The 20,377-nt window shown below is 44.9% G+C and overlaps 3 protein-coding genes across 3 annotated transcripts in view; 1 reads left to right on the top strand and 2 right to left on the bottom strand.

The window, feature by feature from the left end:
- The window catches only part of SARC_02154 (aconitate hydratase, mitochondrial), a gene marked incomplete at both ends in the record, with an annotated part of 7,392 nt that extends 3,728 nt beyond the window's left edge, over nt 1-3,664 (top strand). The window contains 5 exons of the mRNA XM_014304097.1: nt 508-640; nt 1,333-1,451; nt 2,218-2,507; nt 2,775-2,922; nt 3,480-3,664. Coding sequence (XP_014159572.1) covers nt 508-640; nt 1,333-1,451; nt 2,218-2,507; nt 2,775-2,922; nt 3,480-3,664 — 875 coding nt within the window. The remainder of the gene's footprint in view (nt 1-507; nt 641-1,332; nt 1,452-2,217; nt 2,508-2,774; nt 2,923-3,479) is intronic.
- A 1,859-nt stretch (nt 3,665-5,523) lies between these two features.
- SARC_02153 (hypothetical protein) lies at nt 5,524-13,131 on the bottom strand. The gene is made up of 12 exons (XM_014304096.1): nt 12,989-13,131; nt 11,784-11,900; nt 11,017-11,136; nt 10,234-10,326; nt 9,848-9,981; nt 9,391-9,514; nt 8,713-9,056; nt 8,140-8,290; nt 7,742-7,932; nt 7,186-7,357; nt 6,493-6,806; nt 5,524-6,239 (listed from the first exon to the last, which is right to left on the bottom strand). Exons 1-12 carry the CDS (start codon nt 13,008-13,010, stop codon nt 5,994-5,996), a joined length of 2,028 nt encoding a protein of 675 aa, XP_014159571.1. The 5' UTR covers nt 13,011-13,131; the 3' UTR covers nt 5,524-5,993.
- Nucleotides 13,132-13,727: 596 nt separating this feature from the next.
- Nucleotides 13,728-20,377, bottom strand: part of SARC_02152 (hypothetical protein) — a 13,974-nt gene continuing 7,324 nt past the window's right edge. Inside the window, exons 12-20 of the mRNA XM_014304095.1 lie at nt 20,006-20,075; nt 19,621-19,682; nt 19,182-19,265; nt 18,332-18,486; nt 17,445-17,571; nt 16,923-17,008; nt 16,040-16,186; nt 15,505-15,593; nt 13,728-14,924 (exon numbers count right to left, since the gene is read on the bottom strand). Coding sequence (XP_014159570.1) covers nt 14,867-14,924; nt 15,505-15,593; nt 16,040-16,186; nt 16,923-17,008; nt 17,445-17,571; nt 18,332-18,486; nt 19,182-19,265; nt 19,621-19,682; nt 20,006-20,075 — 878 coding nt within the window. The 3' untranslated portion in view covers nt 13,728-14,866. The remainder of the gene's footprint in view (nt 14,925-15,504; nt 15,594-16,039; nt 16,187-16,922; nt 17,009-17,444; nt 17,572-18,331; nt 18,487-19,181; nt 19,266-19,620; nt 19,683-20,005; nt 20,076-20,377) is intronic.

Genomic DNA, 20,377 nt, shown 5'->3' with positions numbered 1-20,377 from the left:
TATATATATATATATATATATATATATATATATATATATATATATATATATATATATATATATATATATATATATATATATATATATATATATATATATATATATATATATATATATATATATATATATATATATATATATATATATATATATATATATATATATTTATATAAATTAATTTAGGCATTTGCCATGGACTACAATCACATGAGATATAGCCTGCTGTTATGCAAATGTTGTACTACATCATCGTTCTCCAGTATCTTCATGCATGTGGGCGTAACACATTCCCATCTTCCGTTTGTGCCTGTTGCGTAGCCATGCGTTCCTATCACTACTCGTACAACTTGTCCAATGGCTCATAATAATCTTTTCTGCAGTTGTTCATCAACAGAGGAGACGGTGTAATCTCACAAAATTGTTACGTAGCGTACGTTCCAATCAACACTCATATCAATAAAGTACAATAGCTCTTAACACGCTTTGTCTACAATTATTTATCCACAGAGGTGACTGTGGCCATGTCGTTTGCCGGAACCACCACATTCAACCCTGTAACAGACAACATCCCTGGTACTGATTTCAAGTTCTCACCGCCGAAGAGTAAAACTCTGCCATCAAGGGGGTTCTCATTTTACAGGTAATGACTTTGAACAGGGTTGGTTCCACGCATGTTAATATATGGATTCTACTGTATATAGATTAGTTAGACATAGACGTCATTCCATGTCAGTACTCATATGTACATATCTACCTTTTGTAGTTTGTGTGTGCTCGAATTTTACTGTATTTATACATGTTATACATAGACGTCGTTCCATGGCAGTATACATACGTACATATATACCTTTTGCAGGCTGCGTGTGCTCTAGATCTACTATACACACACACACACACACACACACATATATATATATATATATAATAGTTATACATAGACGTCAATAATAGTTATACTATATATATATTATAGTTATACATAGACGTCAGGCTGTGTGCTCCACGGCGGCATCGTAATGTCTGTGGGCGAAGTTCAATGATAATACTGTCCTGTGGTGTATATGATAAAGGCTTCGTGCTGCTTTCGTTCAGTGGTGGGGCATTCTTTAAAACCCAAATTCTCATAACGGTGTAGACTATTCTGCATGCGGTACTGCTGGATTCCATTTCTTTGTAAGTGGCATGATCTTCATACTTCAATGAGTTTGTCCTCCGCCTTCGCCTGTCGTCTTCGCCCTAAACCGGTCTGTCTCTCAACGTCTCTCCTGAACGTGGGTCAAAATTTTCACTCGAGAGGATTGCTGACATTCGTACGCGTTTTATATGCCGCAGCCAAGATATATTCCAGAGACCAAACCCCGATGCGAACGCAGACGTAAATGTGAGTCCGTCGAGTGAGCGTCTGCAACTGCTGGAGCCCTTCGATGCCTGGAACGGAGAGGACTTCAAAGGTACGAGGGTTATAGTCTGAGTGGTGTTTTGTGCTTGTTTATGGCTATTCCTTGTGCAATACGCAGACTTCGTCTGTGTGTGGGGTGTGTGCATGTCCTTCATATGTTTGTATTTTGTATGTTCATATATTTGTATGTTGTGTTCATATGCTTTTATGTTGTGTGAACTTGCTTGTGCGGTTCTGTTGCTCAATCGTAGATGGTGCCTCATGTACTGTTGTGTGTATGTCCTTCATATGTTTGTATGTTGTGTGTTCATATATTTGTATGTTGTGTTCATATGTTTGTATGTGTGAAATTGCTTGTGCGGTTCTGTTGTGGTGCCTCATGTACTTTTGTGTGTATGTCCTTCATTTGTTTGTATGTTGTGTTCATATGTTTGTTTGTTGTGTTCATATGTTTGTATGTTGTGTTCATATGTCTGTATGTTGTGTTTATATGTTTGTATGTTGTGTGTACTTGCTTGTGCGGTTCTACTGCTCAATCGTAGATGGTGCCTTATGTACTGTTGGATCGGTTGCCTTGGGTATGACTGACGTCTTTCTCGTCACCTTGCGCCGCTGTGCTGCTTGTAAAGTTTTTAATCCATACATCGCATATGGTGCGTGCACGAGTCTGATCACATCCCTCTCCCATGTGTACGTATACCAAACGTACCAGCGTGCCACATTGGCAGATACACACACATACACTTCCACCACACTGCGTTATGTGCTATCAGCCTGCGCTTCTCTGTGCACTCCGTAACACACTACAACCCCCACAGATATGTTGGTGAGTGTGAAGGTCCAGGGCAAATGCACCACCGACCACATCTCCGCGGCTGGTCCCTGGCTGAAATACAAGGGCCATCTCGAGAACATTGCGGAGAACACGCTCATTGGCGCTGTCAACGACGAGAATGACAAGGTCAACAACGTGCACAACTCTCTCACGGGTGAGTTTGACACCATCCCGGAGGTCATGAAGGCTTACAAGGACGCCAAGAAGCAGTGGATGGTGTTGGCGGATCACAACTACGGCGAAGGCAGTGCGCGAGAGCACGCGGCCATGCAGGTATGTGTCAGCAATACCCCAAAGCCCCCAGAGGCAGAACCCAAAGTCCCGAGGCCCAAAGTGTTTTTGTTTTTGAACCTTCCGATATCGTTGTTTACACTATTCAAATTACAGATGGGGCCTGTGCGTGTGAAAGTTCTACCTTGCTGCGACGGGGATACTCTCACCCACATAATGTGGTTGTCTAATACTGTGCTTTTGACCATGGTTGCCCACCCATGCTTCGCTTCTTCTTGTCTCATGCGTTCACTACTCACAATCCCTCAGGTGCGGTACTTGGGCGGGTCTGTGGTTGTGGCTCGGTCGTTTGCTCGAATTCACGAGACCAACCTGAAGAAGCAGGGAGTGCTGCCTCTATGGCTACAGGACGAGAACGACTACAGCAAGATCAGCCCACGCGCTGTGTGTTCCACGGGTATGTCTGGCTCAGCCTGTATATGATGTACTTGACAATACTTGTTTGCTAGGTTTAAATACTGGTGGCTTCTTTTGGGTAGGTTTGAATACTGTCGGCTTTTGTTTATTTGCCCTTGTCTATACAGTATTTCGCCATAGAACAGTCGTCGCACAGTGTGCTCAACTGGTCGAATGCGTTAGCTAACGATGGGTCATCCATGATCATATATATAGTTTTGGGATACATACCTATTACGTTTAGTGATGGCAAGTACTGCATACCGTAGCACCCATTGCTGCTCGAAAGCGCTGAACCCTAACCCTAAACCTTCAACCTAAAACCCTACACTTCTTTACCCTAAAGTACACATCAATTGATAGAAGTGCGCGCGTCTGATATACTCGGCAGAAACGCGGCACCACAGATTAATCAGAGGACGCACGCACCACATAGACCCATACAACCGTTTGCTTTTGCGTTCAATCTCAAACAATCTCATGTGCAACCGATGTGCCCAGACCACTGTCGCACACCTACCACACCAACTCAAACCATCTCCTACAACACACACACAGATGGGCTGAGCTCAATTGCTCCCGGATCCAAGGTTGACCTCTTGGTCCGAAATCCCGGCCAGGACACCATCCGCATACCCCTGCGACACACACTCAGCGGCGACCAGATTGAATGGATTCGGGCGGGTTCGGCATTGAACATGATTGCCGCTGCCCAGGCAAGGGAGGAGGCGGCTTCAGCATAGGTGTTGACTAGTTAATTATTGTGTGGAGTATTGACTTGTTAATTACTGTGTTGAATAGTTGACATACTATTGTATCGGACAGTTGTCTGGTTATATCAGATGTCTGATGCGTATCATCTTAGGTGAACCTCTGGACCAAGGTGTAGTACGCGCTGCGTTGGGTGTAACTGCGCGAGTAGCACTAATTTAGTAAAATTGGCGGGAAGTGGCATTTTTATTCGGTTTTAGCAAACACACTAAATAAAAGCCAGCGATGTCACAATTATACGTGCTTATATATTTCGGGTATATTTTGTATGAAGCAGCCCAGAATGTTTTAGCAATCTCTGCTGGGCCACAAAAGTGCATTAAAAAGTCTGCGCGTAAATAAGGATGTGAGCAGTGGTACAAGGGTGTGACAAGCCTAAAACACAGTTGGCATGGTTTGATTGCCCACGAGTATCCGTGGTTTCGACACCTTCCCAGTTGCTATGAGTTGCTGATGGATGAGTGCGTTTGTAGGGAGGGTGGTTGGTCAAAATCAAACTCTTGCGAGATAGACCCATACGCATGGCACAAACAGTAGAACGACAGCCGCGCTCCTATATTGCCAATGTTTATTTTGACAGAACATAGTCCCGTGGTTGGTAGGTACGGACGGTCCGAACGAACTGACCGATACTAAAATTGGCAGAATAATAACTTTAATTTCACAGAAAGAAAGCAGATGATTCTGCTCAATAAAAACAATGGGGCCACTAGTAACTTTAATAACGGGGAGACTGGAGATCTAGCTGAGTAGGATAGATCTTTTGATGTCTCACATGATCTCAGACCCAAGAGAAGCTGTCCTCTCAAAATATATATTACTTGGGTTGAACATCCACATTACTCCCCGCAGAGCGGGTGAGCACAGCTGGGTGAAAGTTCGGTACGTCTTTCAACCAATCATTCTGAAGATTGTATATATCAATATTTATCGGCGTACGCGCGGTAGTAAATTTTCACATCCGAACAAAACATCATCATGCATCACAGGACTTATACCCAGCGGGGACAACCCGGAGCGTTTGACTTGGTGCTGTCTCGTGTAGCATACCAAAAAACCAACAAAGCCTCGCCACCACCATATCGTGCGAAATCGGTCCGCAAAGCGACTGATTGAGCATTTGACTTGGTGCATAGGCACAATCTACCCCACGGCAAACTGACCGGTACTAAAATTGACTGATAGGCTATTTTCAATAGTAAATGCCATAGCCTCCTTAAATAATTACATAGAAGCACTCCCTATAAATTACTGCTCCGTGCGTTTGTTTGACTTGCGATGCATAGGCACAGTATATCAAATGGACCGATGATAAAATACCTGGTACGCGTTATGTGGGCAATAAAGCAGTCCCTTGAATATACGACCCCATGCATTTGGCTTGAGGTGCAAAGGCACAGTATATCGAATGTAACGATAATAAAATGCCTGGTACGCGTTATGTTAGTACTACTATAAGCAGTCCCTTGAATATACGACCCCATGCATATTTGGCTTGAGGTGCATAGGCATAGTATATCGAATGTACCGATAATAAAATGCATGGTACGCGTTATGTTAGTACTACTATAAGCAGTCCCTTGAATATACGACCCCATACATATTTGGCTTGAGGTGCATAGGCATAGTATATCAAATGGACCGATAATAAAATGCCTGGTACGCGTTATGCGAGTACTAATATAAAGCAGTCCCCCTTGAATATACGACCCCATGCATATTTGGCTTGAGATGCATAGTATATCAAATGGACCGATAATAAAATGCCTGGTACGCGTTATGCGAGTCGAGTACTAACCTAAAGCAGTCCCTTGAATATACGACCCCATTCATTTGGCTTGAGGGAAAGTCATACTTACAATAGACCACACAAACTCTAGGATGAAGCGAGTTTGGTGAAATTTGTACGGCGAGTATTTAATATTGAAAAGTGGTCAAGGTCACCCGCAAGATTAAGTATTAAAAATCAATTATGTGTAGGTGTAGCCTATCCGTGTCTTTGCATGTGTTCCCACTTGACTAACATTTGGAACTCACTAAGGGGCTACCAGCTAGGAACTGCCCATACTATCTCAAAGGCGAGACTGAGATGCCTCAGCGGCTTAGACGTCCACAAGCATCTGACACCATATGTCCCTATCAACACATCAGGCGAAGTGATTGTCTATCGCTGTATTCATAAATGCAGTCCAGCACACATTGCTATGTATCCCGGATCAACATATCAAACGTATCTATCTATATATCTATCTAAATCTTCATATACACTCCTGCCCTGTGCCTTATCTCACCACTATTTCTCTACCACGATTGGGACCTGCCGCCTCCTCCATACCCTTTATAACTCTCATTCTGGCCCTGATATCTATTCCTCTGATATCCACCAGCACCCCCACCCGATTGTTTGTTGTTGTACCCACCACTGCTACCTCCGTTCTGTCTGCCGTAGCTGCCACCACCGCCTCGACTGGAACCACCACCACCGTAACGGTTATAGCTACCTCCGCGACCACCGTAACGATTGTTGGATCCACCAAAGTGCTGTATCTGAGGATAGCAGAGAGGTGAGACGTATAGAATGAGACAAAACGTTCAATGCACTTGGGAGGGGCTGGGTCATCACCAACAAACATTAGCTAGCGCCTATCTACCACACACACACACAGCAACGTTCATCTCTGGGCCAAGTTTAGACAGCACCGAAGCCACTCACAGCTTACAGCCGGGCCAAAAGCCCTACCCCTAGCACACCCATTTTCATGCATGTACACACAAACACACATCCAGCCTCAACACTTACCTGTATCTTTAAATCAGGAATCTCCGTAGCCACCTCCAGCTTGCAACCACTGGGGCTATTATTGAGCAACTGATTGGCTCGGTGAGCGGGCACATCGAAGATCACCTGCTTCATGTCCTTAGAGATGACCGCGTCGTTCTCCGTTCGCGGATCGTTCAGGAAGCCGATGGCCTCGTCCTTGCTGCGGAAGGTACCCTCCAGCTTAGTGCACGTAATGGACTGGGTGCCCTCGCGACAGTCCAGAAGCGATCGCACGTTGGCGGATTTAAAGCCGGCGGTGCACGCGAGCGCCTTGGCCAGTGCCAGCTCAGCCCCTACACGAATAAGTGGTAAATTAATATATTGATCAGGTCTTGCACACGATTAAGTGTCAATTGATGTTGGCTGGCCTTTGTATACGATAAAGTGCCTAATATATAAACCAGCTAGTTCGTGTATGAGCTAAGTCTGACATCTGATGCGGAGTAAGTAGATAGACTTACAACCCGGTTTGACATCCACATCACGGTTGTTTCCGTGCGTCTCTTTGCGTCATGCCGACACTTGCAGACGAGAACGTAAGCCCCAGACCCGATAAAATTTTATAAATATATATTGCCATCCGATACACGCGACTGAATCACCCACCCACACAACTACCAATCCGCAATATTCGGCCACTGAAACACATACACAAATACTAATTAAACGTACCTTCATTCTGAATCATCGATCGCGCAGCGTCTACAAAGTGCTTGCTGGCACTCTCACTCACAGAGTCCACCTGATGGCGAGCGTCTGAGATAGCGCTCTGAGCCAAATCGTGGGGCTGCGCCGGGCCAACTCGGGCCATCTTGAAACCAGCCTTCTTCTCGTAGCTTAGAATCTGAAGGATACAAGGGATGCGGTGTATATGAGTTTCATACTACAAGTGCAATGCCAAAAAAAAGGGGGGGAAAACAATAAACCCTACCAGCTGCGCTATATGTAGTCGGGTCATTAATAATTTAATCGAACTCCAGGCAAACCACCGACCGATTCCATCTGGTAGCAGATGATAACACGGTTTGCATATTAATACTGCAGTACATACACCCCTGGACCGCCGGTCTTCGCTATTGTGAAGCATATACCGAGTTTGGTAGCGAACCCAGACAGAACCAATATCATACAACGAAAAGCAAACAAAACAACACAAGACTGACAAAGCAAAAGCACATCCAACCCAACAATATACATACGACGGCGAGATATATATACACTCACTCACCTGACTCTCTGCTTCGTTGTTCTTAACAACAGTGATGCAGGTGCCATATTTACCCGCGCGTCCAGTGCGGCCAGATCGGTGGATGTATGTCTCGAAACTCTTTGGTGGTTCAACTTGGATCACCAACTCCACCTCCGGTACATCCAGACCACGAGCAGCGACATCAGTAGCAATTAGGTTCATGAAAGAACCTGTGACATGCGATTAAAATGATAAAAAAAAAGTCAGAATTCAACTATACACAGAGCAACTTGTACGGACAGATTTAAAGAGCGAAAAAAACATCTAGTTACTAACAGTGGCAACACACAGTCCATGATTTGACCCAACAATTAGGTGTACAACCGTTCATCGGTACCAAACAGACCCAACAATTCGAAGAAAAAAAAATGCAATACCTTTGCGGAACTGGTCTAAAGTGCGCGTTCGCTCGTGTTGCGCGATATCACCGTGCAGTGCCTTTGAGCCGGGGATGGCCAGGGCAAGCTCAGTGGCGTAGCTCTTGGTCTCAGTGAACACAATGACGCGGCCAGAGTTGTTGGTGGTTTTCTATAGCGTGACAGAAAAGAAAAGAAAGGGCCAGGTCAGTGCGGGCACACAAGGGGTAGGATAAGTGTACCACTGGCACGTGGTGTGGGAATTCACGTTGTTGCAAGGCTTTACAAGAAGCCTCCAGGGGCTATAGCTCAGAATCACGTTTCTCAACAAGATTTGTTCTGTGCAGATCTTGGTATGTGATCATTTAAACCCTGGAGGAGCGGGTGCTGCAGCTAAGCACCACTTTAGAAAAAGACACCACGCACATTCGCAACGCAGCAAGTAGCTACACAAAACTAAAAAACAGCAAGCAGTCATCCTAGCGAACGCATCAACACAGTCCAACATATTTCCGTATATATTTATATATATGTCGTGTATAAATCCACAAAATTCTGACATCCATATTGTTTCCTGCTACAAAACTATTATACCTTGATCACATCTGCCAATACTTCAGGGAGACTGCAGGACCGGTTGACCTTCAGGTATTGGTGGGTTACCGTCTCGGAGGTCTTCTGCTCTCCAGCGCCAATCAGATCCACCAGAACTCGGTCAGCCTTCAGATACGCACCAACCGTCTTGCGAATAAAAGAGGGCAGGGTGGCCGAGAATAGACACATCTGTGTGTCTTCGTTCACGGACTTGACATGACCAATGATGGCACTCAGCTCCTTCTCAAAACCAATATCCAGCATGGAATCAGCCTCGTCCAGAACTAATAGTTCGATCTCATCCAGGCGTACGTTGCCTCGGTTCACCATGTCTACCAAGCGGCCTACAGGGACCGTATAGACAATCACAGGAATTAAATATACACGTCTAAATGAAAGCGACTGCACGGATAGACTGGCAATACCTCGCTGCAATATTACTATATATATAAAGTGTAACAGGTGATTAAAACAAATGACACTATCCGACTGCCACGGTCACAAGGACTAGATAATATCACGAGAAAAGGAAGAACTAGGCGAACCTCTCCAAAAACAAACAACATATAAGCCTCAAGGTACAGTTATCAGCACATAATGGCTCTGATCAGGTCTGTGTATTGAACTCTCATTGGCTATGTATACGCTCTTTCGACACAGGACGGAGCTAGGACATACCAGGAGTGGCTACAAGCACGTCCAGACCCTGAGAAATAGCACGTTGCTGCACTTCGTACGAAGCTCCACCAAAGATACACGTAGACGACAATCTGGGGGAGATCTTCTCAATTTCTTTGTGCACCTGAATGGTCAGAACAAAAAAAAAGAGTATTCGAGTAAGAACACTATACAGAAGGGGAAATCCCACCTTACAAGACTCTTGGCAAACCTACATACAGCGAAAGCGAGACTATGGGGTTGAATAGATAGTGGACTTGACTGGTCCAACTCAAAAAGATCAAACCAAGCGATATTGCATCCAAACCGCCACAGAAGGCGCAAATGACCACCGACCGTGTGAGGAACCGCACATACACGTACAAACCATCGGAACTCGCTCTATCCAACTATACACACTTTTTTTGGTCACAATTTAAAACTGTGACCAACCCTATGTGTTGTATATATCTCATACCTGCATGGCAAGTTCACGGGTGGGCGCAAGGACCAGCGACACGGGGCTGCGACCTCTGGCCCTGCCTCTGTTCATGGAGGTGATCTTCTCGACAATGGGCACGGCAAAGGCAAGCGTCTTGCCGGTTCCAGTTCCTAAGGAGAGTTGATTGTGCAAGGACGGGTGAACTCGCAGTTTCTGAGGGGTCGTATTGGACTGGACTGTAGCGATGCATATGCTACTGCGGCAATTGATGGCCAGTGCATATAACCACGAATAGAATATATTAATAAAACACCTTACCATCGATCGATAAGCAAAACACATTCCAAAAATGGACATGAGGATGTATGGGAACATACACTACGAAAATTATAGCCACTGATAGTGACAAACGGTCGACGTACGTGCACGGGCGATGACATCCTTGCCAGCGATCAGATGCTTGAAGCACGACGTCTGGATGGGGAAGAGCTCGTTAATGCCCATTCGCTGCAGGGCTGTAGAGTGTATTGTAACGAGAACAATCATTAGTCGAGTGTCCAGAGGAAGTGTTCATAACGACTTAAACAGGGCAGCGGTACAGTAGACAAACGAAGCGAGATGTAGAGTGCCGTTAGTGCGCCTACACGCACACACAGAATACGAGAACTATGTATCAGTGTACACGGCCCACAGATTAAAATAAATAAATTGGCGGTGCACGCATACTTAAATGGATCCGATCTACACAGCCACTGAACCGACAAACTATTTGCATCTGTTCTGACCTGACGTGAGATCAAGTCTCTCTACACCCGTGACAAGATCCATGCAGAACAACACCGTACGGCGATCATGCTACCACCATGCATCATTTTACCACATCCGTCCCGTACTCTTCTCGATATACCACAAAAGTGCTTATGGGTGCCAGTAGAGAATCCAGAGCCACCTACACTACCAATCACACAGAATCTCGACTCTCCGCCCAAAGTGACAGTAAAACGGACACACGTTGCCACCACAAAAGGTTATGTCGCCGGATAGGCTGATTTAATCGTGCTCTAATCCATATATATATATACATACACATCTAGACTCAAGCATACACACGCGATGTACAATAAGTACATCCAAAAAAGCACCGTACCGATAGCACAACCATATAGCACCACACAGTCATAGCGACAGTGGCACTTGGAACATACACGAGATAGTGTCAGCGGATAGATTGATGCCATCCTGGTCCAAATCGTCGAGCTTCCTCGTGGCATTCTCGTCTCTGTGATCGACCTTTACAACGGTAGTTTCATGCTCGCTGAAATCATCTGTCGTATCGCGTGAGATCATACACAAAGCACGTCAGTTCTCAATACTCAGCCTACTTCGGCATATAATTAAGGCTAAGTCAAGGTTTTGGACACTTCGCGGCCATTCTATGGCTAGGACGGGCCTTCTCTGATGCCAATATAAGCTAAGTATAGTACCACCAACATTCTGAAGCTACCGCGTTGCATGCCACTATTTTTGTTAACAAGCCGGCTGAATTGAAATGGTGTCAGGTACTCGCAATAATCAACCGAATAATGCGTCCAGTAGACAAAAGGGCACGCCTCGCGCGGGATAATAATATATATAAAAACGGTATGTGAAGTATATAGACTAACTTCTATGCATCAGAATCACGATTTCTTCGATATGATTGGTTCTGTACTGATCTTGGTTTGTTCGTTAGAGGTATTACGGTATTATACTGCCACCGTTTACGCACGTTTTCTACCGCTGTGGGTTGTTGAGAAGAAGAGCGCCTTCCCCTACACCACACTAGAGTGACTATATACATACACATGAAATGTACATGTATAAATTAATATACAAATATATGGAAAATACCATAGTACAAACAAAGAGTTCACACAACCAAAGGCAAACACCGTATAATCTACACATAACGGCACAGAGTAGACCTACTTACCGTTCAAAGCGGCCTGGGATAAGTAGCGCTTGTATGACGAAACACTACCAGCCTTAAAGGCGTTGTATGACGTCCACGCGGCTCTTGGGCCACCTGCCGCTAACACGCCTTGCGCGCCTATAACGAGTAGAAAAGTCGTTCAAATTAGGGGAGATACGTGATACGAGGTATTCATGACATGTGCAACGATCACTATCCGACGGGATATTCCAAGGCAGCATTGAACACAGCACGTTAAGATGGGCGAACTATGGTTCAATCACAAATGGAATGGCACATTCCCGAAAGGGAACGCATCTTAAAACATGTAGAGTGCTAGCTTAGCTTATCGCTCGTAGGGTCAGGGTGCATGCTCACAGCGTGTTGCACGAACACAAATATGCTTCAGAATTACGATTTTATCAACAAGATTGGTTCTGTGCAGATCTTGGTTTGTTCGTAGTGATCATCACCGCATAAGCCTATCACATAGAATATTTTTTTGTCCTTGTAACATATTGAAGGCAGCGGTTCGTACATCTCATCGACCAATGTAACCCCTCGTAGACATGAGCAATTGCTAGCATAAATAAACTCTCACAACCGTAAATTCTTCTAAATATACTTGTTGGAACCTATTCTTGAAGATTATCTTGATATCGCTCACATGTGCATAAACACATGCATATGGATATTTGGTATAAATGAATGCGTAAATACATACATCCATAAATATATTACATATTCACGTGTACACACACACACACATATATATATATTTATAAGCATATATATATATATATATATATATATATATAAGAATATATATATATATATATATATATATATAAGCATATATATATATGTATCGTGAAACAGACGACTATACACCCATGAATACACATGCACAAACTTCACGATTTGTTACGAGACGAACCTACCGTACTTCACATACATAACTCGCGATGTCCTAGGGTAAAAAAAGTATAGCGCCAACGATCGCATAACGCAACTTATGTATCACAACATACTAGCATGTGTCGAAAAATGGTTGGCGTCACAATAGTGGTGCCTGTTAAGGCCTCAAAAACATCCTACTAATTCATGCGTGCAACATACAAAGCAGAAACGGGATTGCTAATCGACTTGTTACAACCCATTGCATGACGCTGACTGATAAGTTGCTCTTCGCGCGTACATAACCACACTAAAACATACACACTTACGTCGAGCAATTGAGAATAGCATATTGTGTACTTCGAATCGTCTTAACTAAACGTTCTACTTATAGTACTGTGTGACAGCCCGTGTACATGCGGCTACTTTTGACCATTTTTAACCATTTGTTTATCCGTAGTCAAACAGAGCACCACATGACAGCTCCTTTCAAAAATCAATAAATATTGTCATGCGTTCGAATCAACGAATGTATAGAAGCAATGTCATCAATATTTTTAGTACATAATAAAGTGAAACGTGTACGGAATAAGCTGGTACAATTTGCACTATGGACAATTAAAAAGGAATGAATCTTGACTGGACTGACATTTAGTTTGGAACCCTAAACCCAAGAAACCCAAACACTGCTTCTTGTATTACATATATATATAAAAAAGCAAAATCGCTATTCATTCGATTTATAAATAAACGTTAAAATGTTTTTACTGATGGTCAAATCATAGCCTTCTGAGAAATGAACATGTGGTTTGTTTTTTTTAAATAAAAAAAAGGGGGTTTTTTAAAGAGGCTATACTTTTGATTTAAAAAAACAAAAAAAAACAAAATACATAGTCAAAGACTCGAAGAGGTATTAAAAAACCCCCATGTATTTGTATCGACAAATGCTCCGATTCCTCCGAACATGGACCTATTTATGTATTTAATATTTATAAGGCTAATAATACATGGCGGCAATATAGGGCCATCACGATAAGTCATAGCCAAATAGCCAACTGATAAAACTAAGTACACATAGATACGTTCCAACGAAAAACGTATATATTGATAAATACGACAATACGCAAGGTAAATATTTAGGATAAGGATGAAGCTATCAGTTCGCTCGGCAAGCAACCTGCTTGCGATAGGGGTGGAATGATATATGTACAAGCGATCGCAGACTACAGATTTTTGACGTTTAGTCTGTATGAACAGGATGCGGCACACAGCTGGTGCTTAGACATCGAAGGCACAGACATATGGTTTACTTCGAACGTAAAGGTGTACTTCTTCCTGAAAAACAACTTTATTCAAATTTAACTATAGGAAGCTCAAATATAAATCGCACAGTGTCGAGCTGGTGATTTACCATGAGAATAAAGTTGCCGTGTATGAAACTCTCAGTGTCAGGCTCTAACCAACACAGCCATTGTAGACAGTGTAGCCACTTTTTGGTATGAGGTTGAAATCTTAGTAAGCTTCGCTTTAGTATTAGCATGTCAGCGTTCGACTCTTCTAAACGGCCTCTATGGGGTTTACGTGTATTCCCCTCTATATAGGCGCTATTGTACAAACCATCATATATTTGCTAAGTGTGTTTTGTTCCGTCATGAGCAGTCAATCACCAGGCATCGTGCTCAAGTGTTGGTGTGAACTGCAATACAGTCAATCGCAGACCGCATGCGAAATGAATATTCCCGCATATAATCCTTTGTCCGTATGCACACGATACGGCGCTCAGTCTGTGCTTAGGCACAAATACCCCGAACACTCCTTGTGAAACTACAGTGCTGGTCGACCTGAGACTGTATTATGGTGTTTCGCTAGTCCTGCGCATTCCAGGCTATCAGACGTATGCTATACTGTGGCATAGTAGATAGCTCATACGCGAGCGTCTACTAAGGAGCTGGGACTTAGTAAGACAGTTGATGCCAGGCACAGAAAGTATATCCAGCTCTATCAGGCCGCATAGAATGTCGGATACAGCCGTACATACACTTCCAGGCGACACTTATAGTCATTTATTATACGGGCACCACCTCAGCTGCTCACGTCCATTGATGTATTTATAGTTTCTGGTACACGTTTAACAATCCAGTATTCGCAGAAAAACGCCTTGCGCACACCCGTCTCTTATCTTATAGGCTACTGTGGGGGTACTTATGCTACCGGGACTTGAAGCTACTGTTAGAGATTATATTGAATAAACTGCCACCCCGAGAGCTGCGTAGGAAGAGAAGCATGAGTCAAGATAAGTGTTTGGGTGGTATGTAGTAGTAGTGGTACTGGCACATTGCATGTGCATAGTTAGCACTGAGCATGCAGTTGCACGTGTTGGTTAGCTGTGAGAGGGGTTTTAGCAAACGCGGCACGCACCGTTGCAGTAAGGCACACGCACGCGAGACCTTACAACAGGAAAGCAACTCCATAGGCACTCATAAAGGGACGATATATCTCTTAACACACGTGCAAGAAACTTAAAACCCGACAGCAGGTGCGTTCTGCGCCAGTCTAGGGATGTGAATGCACTACCGTGAGCGTTCGATTGAGCAACACACACCCGAGTGACAGAAACAGCACACACAACAACATATGTAGTAGTCGACCCATCCCAAGGTAAACACACACACCAGGTGACAGAAACAGCACACACAGCAACACATGTAGTAATTGACCCATCCCACGGTAACCATGGTCACGTACGAATAGCTGTATCGCATGCAATGGGGCAAACCACCAGGAGGATTTGGTCGACTGATAATGGTAGACGAGTTGGGGTTCTAGACAATGAGCACATACATACCCAGCCTTCTTGAGAGGTGCGGGTTTGCCCGGTTTCTTCTTGGTCAGTTCGTGTAGCTTCCGTATAGCCGCGCTACCTTTCGTTGGCATCTGTGGTAGTGAAGTGTTCAGAGGTGTAAGCCTTTCTAATCAGAGTGACACTGTTCAGAGATACACCTACAGCCTAAGGTATAGAGGCACTTGCCTATGTCTAGTTGGAAGCTTATTGCCCTATCACTTCGTAGACACGTTCAAGTGTGTGGCGTAGCTAACCAAGGAGAGTGTTATCATCTCATAACTACACTATGAGCCCTGTCGTAGGACACAGTAAGCGATTGCAAGAGACGTATCTCACACACGTAAGTACGGCTGCATACACACCAGTGATTCATATCTCACACACGTAAGTACGGCTGCACACATACCAGTGATTCATATCTCACACACGTAAGCACGGCTGCATACACACCAGTGATTCCTATATCACACACGTAAGTACGGCTGCACACATACCAGTGATTCATATCTCACACACGTAAGTACGGCTGCACACATACCAGTGATTCGGCAGTTGGTGCTGAACTTGCCTCGGCTGGCACCGTGGCACTGACGGAGTTGGCGAAGACAAACCTCGCCTTCCTTGACTTAGACGCGGCGACCTTCTTGTTTCCGTTTGTCTTGCTGTTGTTGTTGCCCCAATTGGACTGGTTGTGTGTAGCACGCGTTGGGCTCGTTAGCAATTGGGTATGTGCAGGATGTAGTGCGTACTGCGTACATGCCCCCCCCCCCAACCACACACACACACCGCCATGTTATATGCTTTGGGCATCTTTTGTATCGTGTTAGATGGAGGTGTTGCACGTGCTTTTGTTCTTGCCCGTTGGTAGAGCGTATGCACACCCTTTGCCGCGTGTCAGAGGAGAGATGTTCCTGAGGCTCGTTTTCACACCAGGTTGGTTGGCACCTGTTCAATTGTACTGCCTTGTGGGAACATACATACTCACCCAACACGTGTAAGGTGTGTAAGGACGACACATAGTTCCGTCTTCCTAGAGACTATCTCGTAGCCAATCGATTGCACCAGCTGCTTCTCTCGGTTGGGCTATAGTCAGCGAGTTCGTCTCTTTGAACGTACGATATACTAAATAGTATAGTAATAGGCATACACACACAACGTAGCAGATGACACACATTTGGGCAACATGATACACATGTGCTGTAGTACATAGGCAACCTACAAGTATCACAAACACATACATGTACAACCTACAAGGATCACAAACACACATACATAAACAACCTACAAGTATCACATAAACACCCACACACACACATGGCCAACCTACAAGTACTACGTGCACACAGCAGCACATGCATACAACATACGTTTAACCAACAAGCACCACATACTCATACACACAGCACACGTATACGACATACGTTGCTATCTTGGTTGGTGGGCTTCTTAAGGAAGGACCCCTTCGAGTGTAGCTTTGCTATGCCGAATTGCGAGTTCGAGTCCTCTGCTGTTTGCATGGATGGGACAGTGTTCAAGGGGCGGGTGAGACTCTGCTCATTACAAACCTGAACAATTCAATGCCCTTCTCCGATCAGGATTAAGTGTCAATCAAGCTTTAGCTACCGTTGTGTATCTAGACGCCAGGGAAGACCCGACTATATCTCCCAAACACGCTTAAGACTTCGTTGTTAACCATCGAATATCGGAAGGTTCCGATATACTTGTAATACAATACACTACTTATAGGCTCTAATGTACATTTAATATACTACTTAAAGGTTCTAATGTACATTTAAAACACTACTTAAAAGTTCTAATGTGCATTTAACAAACTACTTAAAGGTTCTATGTGCATTTAATATACGACTTGAAGTAGTTTATCAAATGTACTCAAAGGTTCTAAAATACACTCACATAAACCACTACACAAAGCATCGACTCACCGCTCAGTCTCGACCTCAGTGGGGCGCCCTGGCAGGATTTGGCTTTCTTGATGCATTGAAGTATCCTGCGCGTCTCTAAGCTCTTCATGCTCTCACAGCCGTGGAAGCTAAACGAGCTATTCTGAGACTGCGGATGCATGCAGAGAGAGGGTATGTCCGTGGGAGTGAGACGGTTTAGTACTAGCACACATAGTATTGCAGAATGCAGTCCGTGTGACTGTATGTTGGTGTGAGGTTGTTGTTGACGTCTCTGTAAGGGTGGTATGGGACAGTGTACGATATTGTGTGCGAGACGCTGAACGAGCTGGTTGACGATGGTTATCGAACGGTAGGCTTAGAACAATGACTGAAGTAGCACAGTACACACACACACACACACACATACACACACGCATATATATATACATACACACATACACACACACACACGCATACACACATACACATACATACATATACACACACAGACACAGACACAGAGAGAGACACAGACACAGACACAAACACAGCAACCAACACCCGGATGGCTATCCTGTCGCGCAGCTTATTAGTGTACGAGTGTCGCTGATTACTATCATCTGGTGACACGACAAGGCCTTCTCAGAGGCATAGCTCACAACAGCCGATACACCCTAACATGATCACAACCACCGTCACAACCACCGCCACAAGAGACCAACGAGCGCTTGCTCGCCCTATCACGCGGGTAGTTGAGAGTTGAGGCAGTGTCTACTTCTGATAGAACTACACACACAAGCCGAACATGGACCACACGCAAGCCAGACCATGGGCCTCCTGCGCACGCCCCGCAGAATTTACCTACACACCCACACAGCCAGCAAAATTTACCTACACACCCACACAACCACAACCGTGCACAAGCATACCTCGACAGAATGCATGTATGCCAGCTTATCCACACGCGCTTTAGCGAAGTCCGCACTCTTGTCTATGAGCTCAATGTCATCCTCCTCTATCTGCGATCTGCGCAGATGAGCTGTGTCGAACATGTCCATCGAGTTCTCGTCGTAGTCCATATATCCTGTTTTATTTCATTTTCCGGCCAATCATGCACGAAGTAAGGTATGAGCAGGTATGTCGGGTGCTTGTGTGCAACCAGGCGCAGAATACGGCACACCCATGGGTGTTGTGCCTATATAAGGATGCATGCAATTATCCCTGTGCAAGCACCTTCCGACTGACTGAGTCGTTTATTGCATACTGCGCTGTGACTCGCAACGCCCCTCAATGAGTGTGCTGCGCAGTGCCTGGGCGCGGTTCCTTTTGCGAGATTGACCGCTTTGACATGACTTCGTACATGCATATTATGAGCGTGTTTGGTAGAGTCTGAGTGCTTGTTTTTATGAAAGACTGATGACTTGAACACGGGTTCATACATGCATACTTATGCGAATATCTCACTTCTCTATATACGCTTGCATTGCAAAACCGCCGTTTTAACACCAGAGCATCAGTACAGAACTGTCCTCCACAGATTAAGTGGCGCAGTTCATAAACGCCTCGCCCACAACCTCTGCCACCCACCCAATGCCAGACACAGAAACAGTCACAACGACAGTAATACCATCCACATATCATGAATACATCGGTGTGCACGAGAGGGGATAGAGTAGATTCGTGTGGTGAGAATAACGAGTAGATGTATACGAGACTCATCACTGTGTAGCACCGGCACCAGCATAATCTCATAAGACGCACACTGCAGACCACGCGTACCTCTGGCATTGGCTCTCCGCCTGGCGGCTGCTAGCATGGCCTCGGACTCATCCTCGAAATCATTCCCAGCCTTCCTTTTATAACCTGAAAAGAGATGTGGATGCGGATGGGGGGGAGTGGGTGGGGATAGGACCGGTTAGTAGGCTGGCGATACATACACGCGGAATCACCGGTCTACATAGCACAATCTGTTCACTCTGATAATAGACTGTCGGCAGCACTTGGTACCATCCAGTACGCACTCTGGGTCTATCACGACGAATGTGTTCGCACACGGACTATGTCCTCTTTAAGCTGAACTGTGACAACATCGGAAAATAACACTCGTAAACGGATGCCGCAGAAAGCAGCTTGGCACAAAGAGGTGCACACAATTAACAGACAAAGACGCCAAATCAAACACAATGTTAAACTCGCAGCAGTGGCCCACCCATCGCACCTCCTATGACATTCTGCTTGATCTCGTCTATGGCCTTGTCGTTGTCTGCGATTAAGTCCTCTCTGTAAGAAATGGGACAGATGATCAGTACGTCTGGACCTTCTCTGCGTGTCTATAGCATGGTCATGTCGAACGCTTGTAGTGCGTCGCCTGCAGCACACTGGCTGTGGCACTATAAAAACATACAAGGTCTGCCTTTCTTCTGATTGGAAGTAAGGTGGTTATTTCGCCCGTATCTGCCCTCAGTAGAGTAAGTACCGCACTTTCCCTTCAGGAAGAGTGCACAAGAGAGTTCAGCCAGAGTCTGGTAGCAGTACTACGCCTTCTAATGCAGCGCAGGTGATACAGTGCAGGTGTGGCTGACCCATTGGGCCAAGTGACTTACTGTATTTTCCTTTTGAGGGCCGCCACATCCCCCGCCTCCACATCCTCGTCGTTCATCATATCCTTGAGATCTGCGGTCACGCCAGTGAGAACAGATGTGCGATTAATTGAATGTCGGCACAGTCATGAACAATGGTAGTCTCCGTTGTGAATACCACTGCGCCGCTGTGTGGATCGGAGTGTGATTTGCGCGATTGTTGGAATGCAGCACAGCGCAACAAACTTGACCGACGAGATGCAGCTGAACCAATTGAATTCGGCAGTATGATATCATTCGGTGAAACAGAAGCAAGTATGTTGATGCGCAGACACACAGTCATATACTTGCGCAACGTTGGCAAGATAATTATCGCAAATTACTTAATAATTCTGG

Source organism: Sphaeroforma arctica (genome assembly GCF_001186125.1).
Source record: "Sphaeroforma arctica JP610 unplaced genomic scaffold supercont1.94, whole genome shotgun sequence".
Taxonomy (NCBI): Eukaryota; class Ichthyosporea; order Ichthyophonida; genus Sphaeroforma; species Sphaeroforma arctica.
The sequence above is the reverse complement of the archived record's forward strand: the minus strand, read 5'-3'. Positions and strand labels throughout refer to the sequence as shown.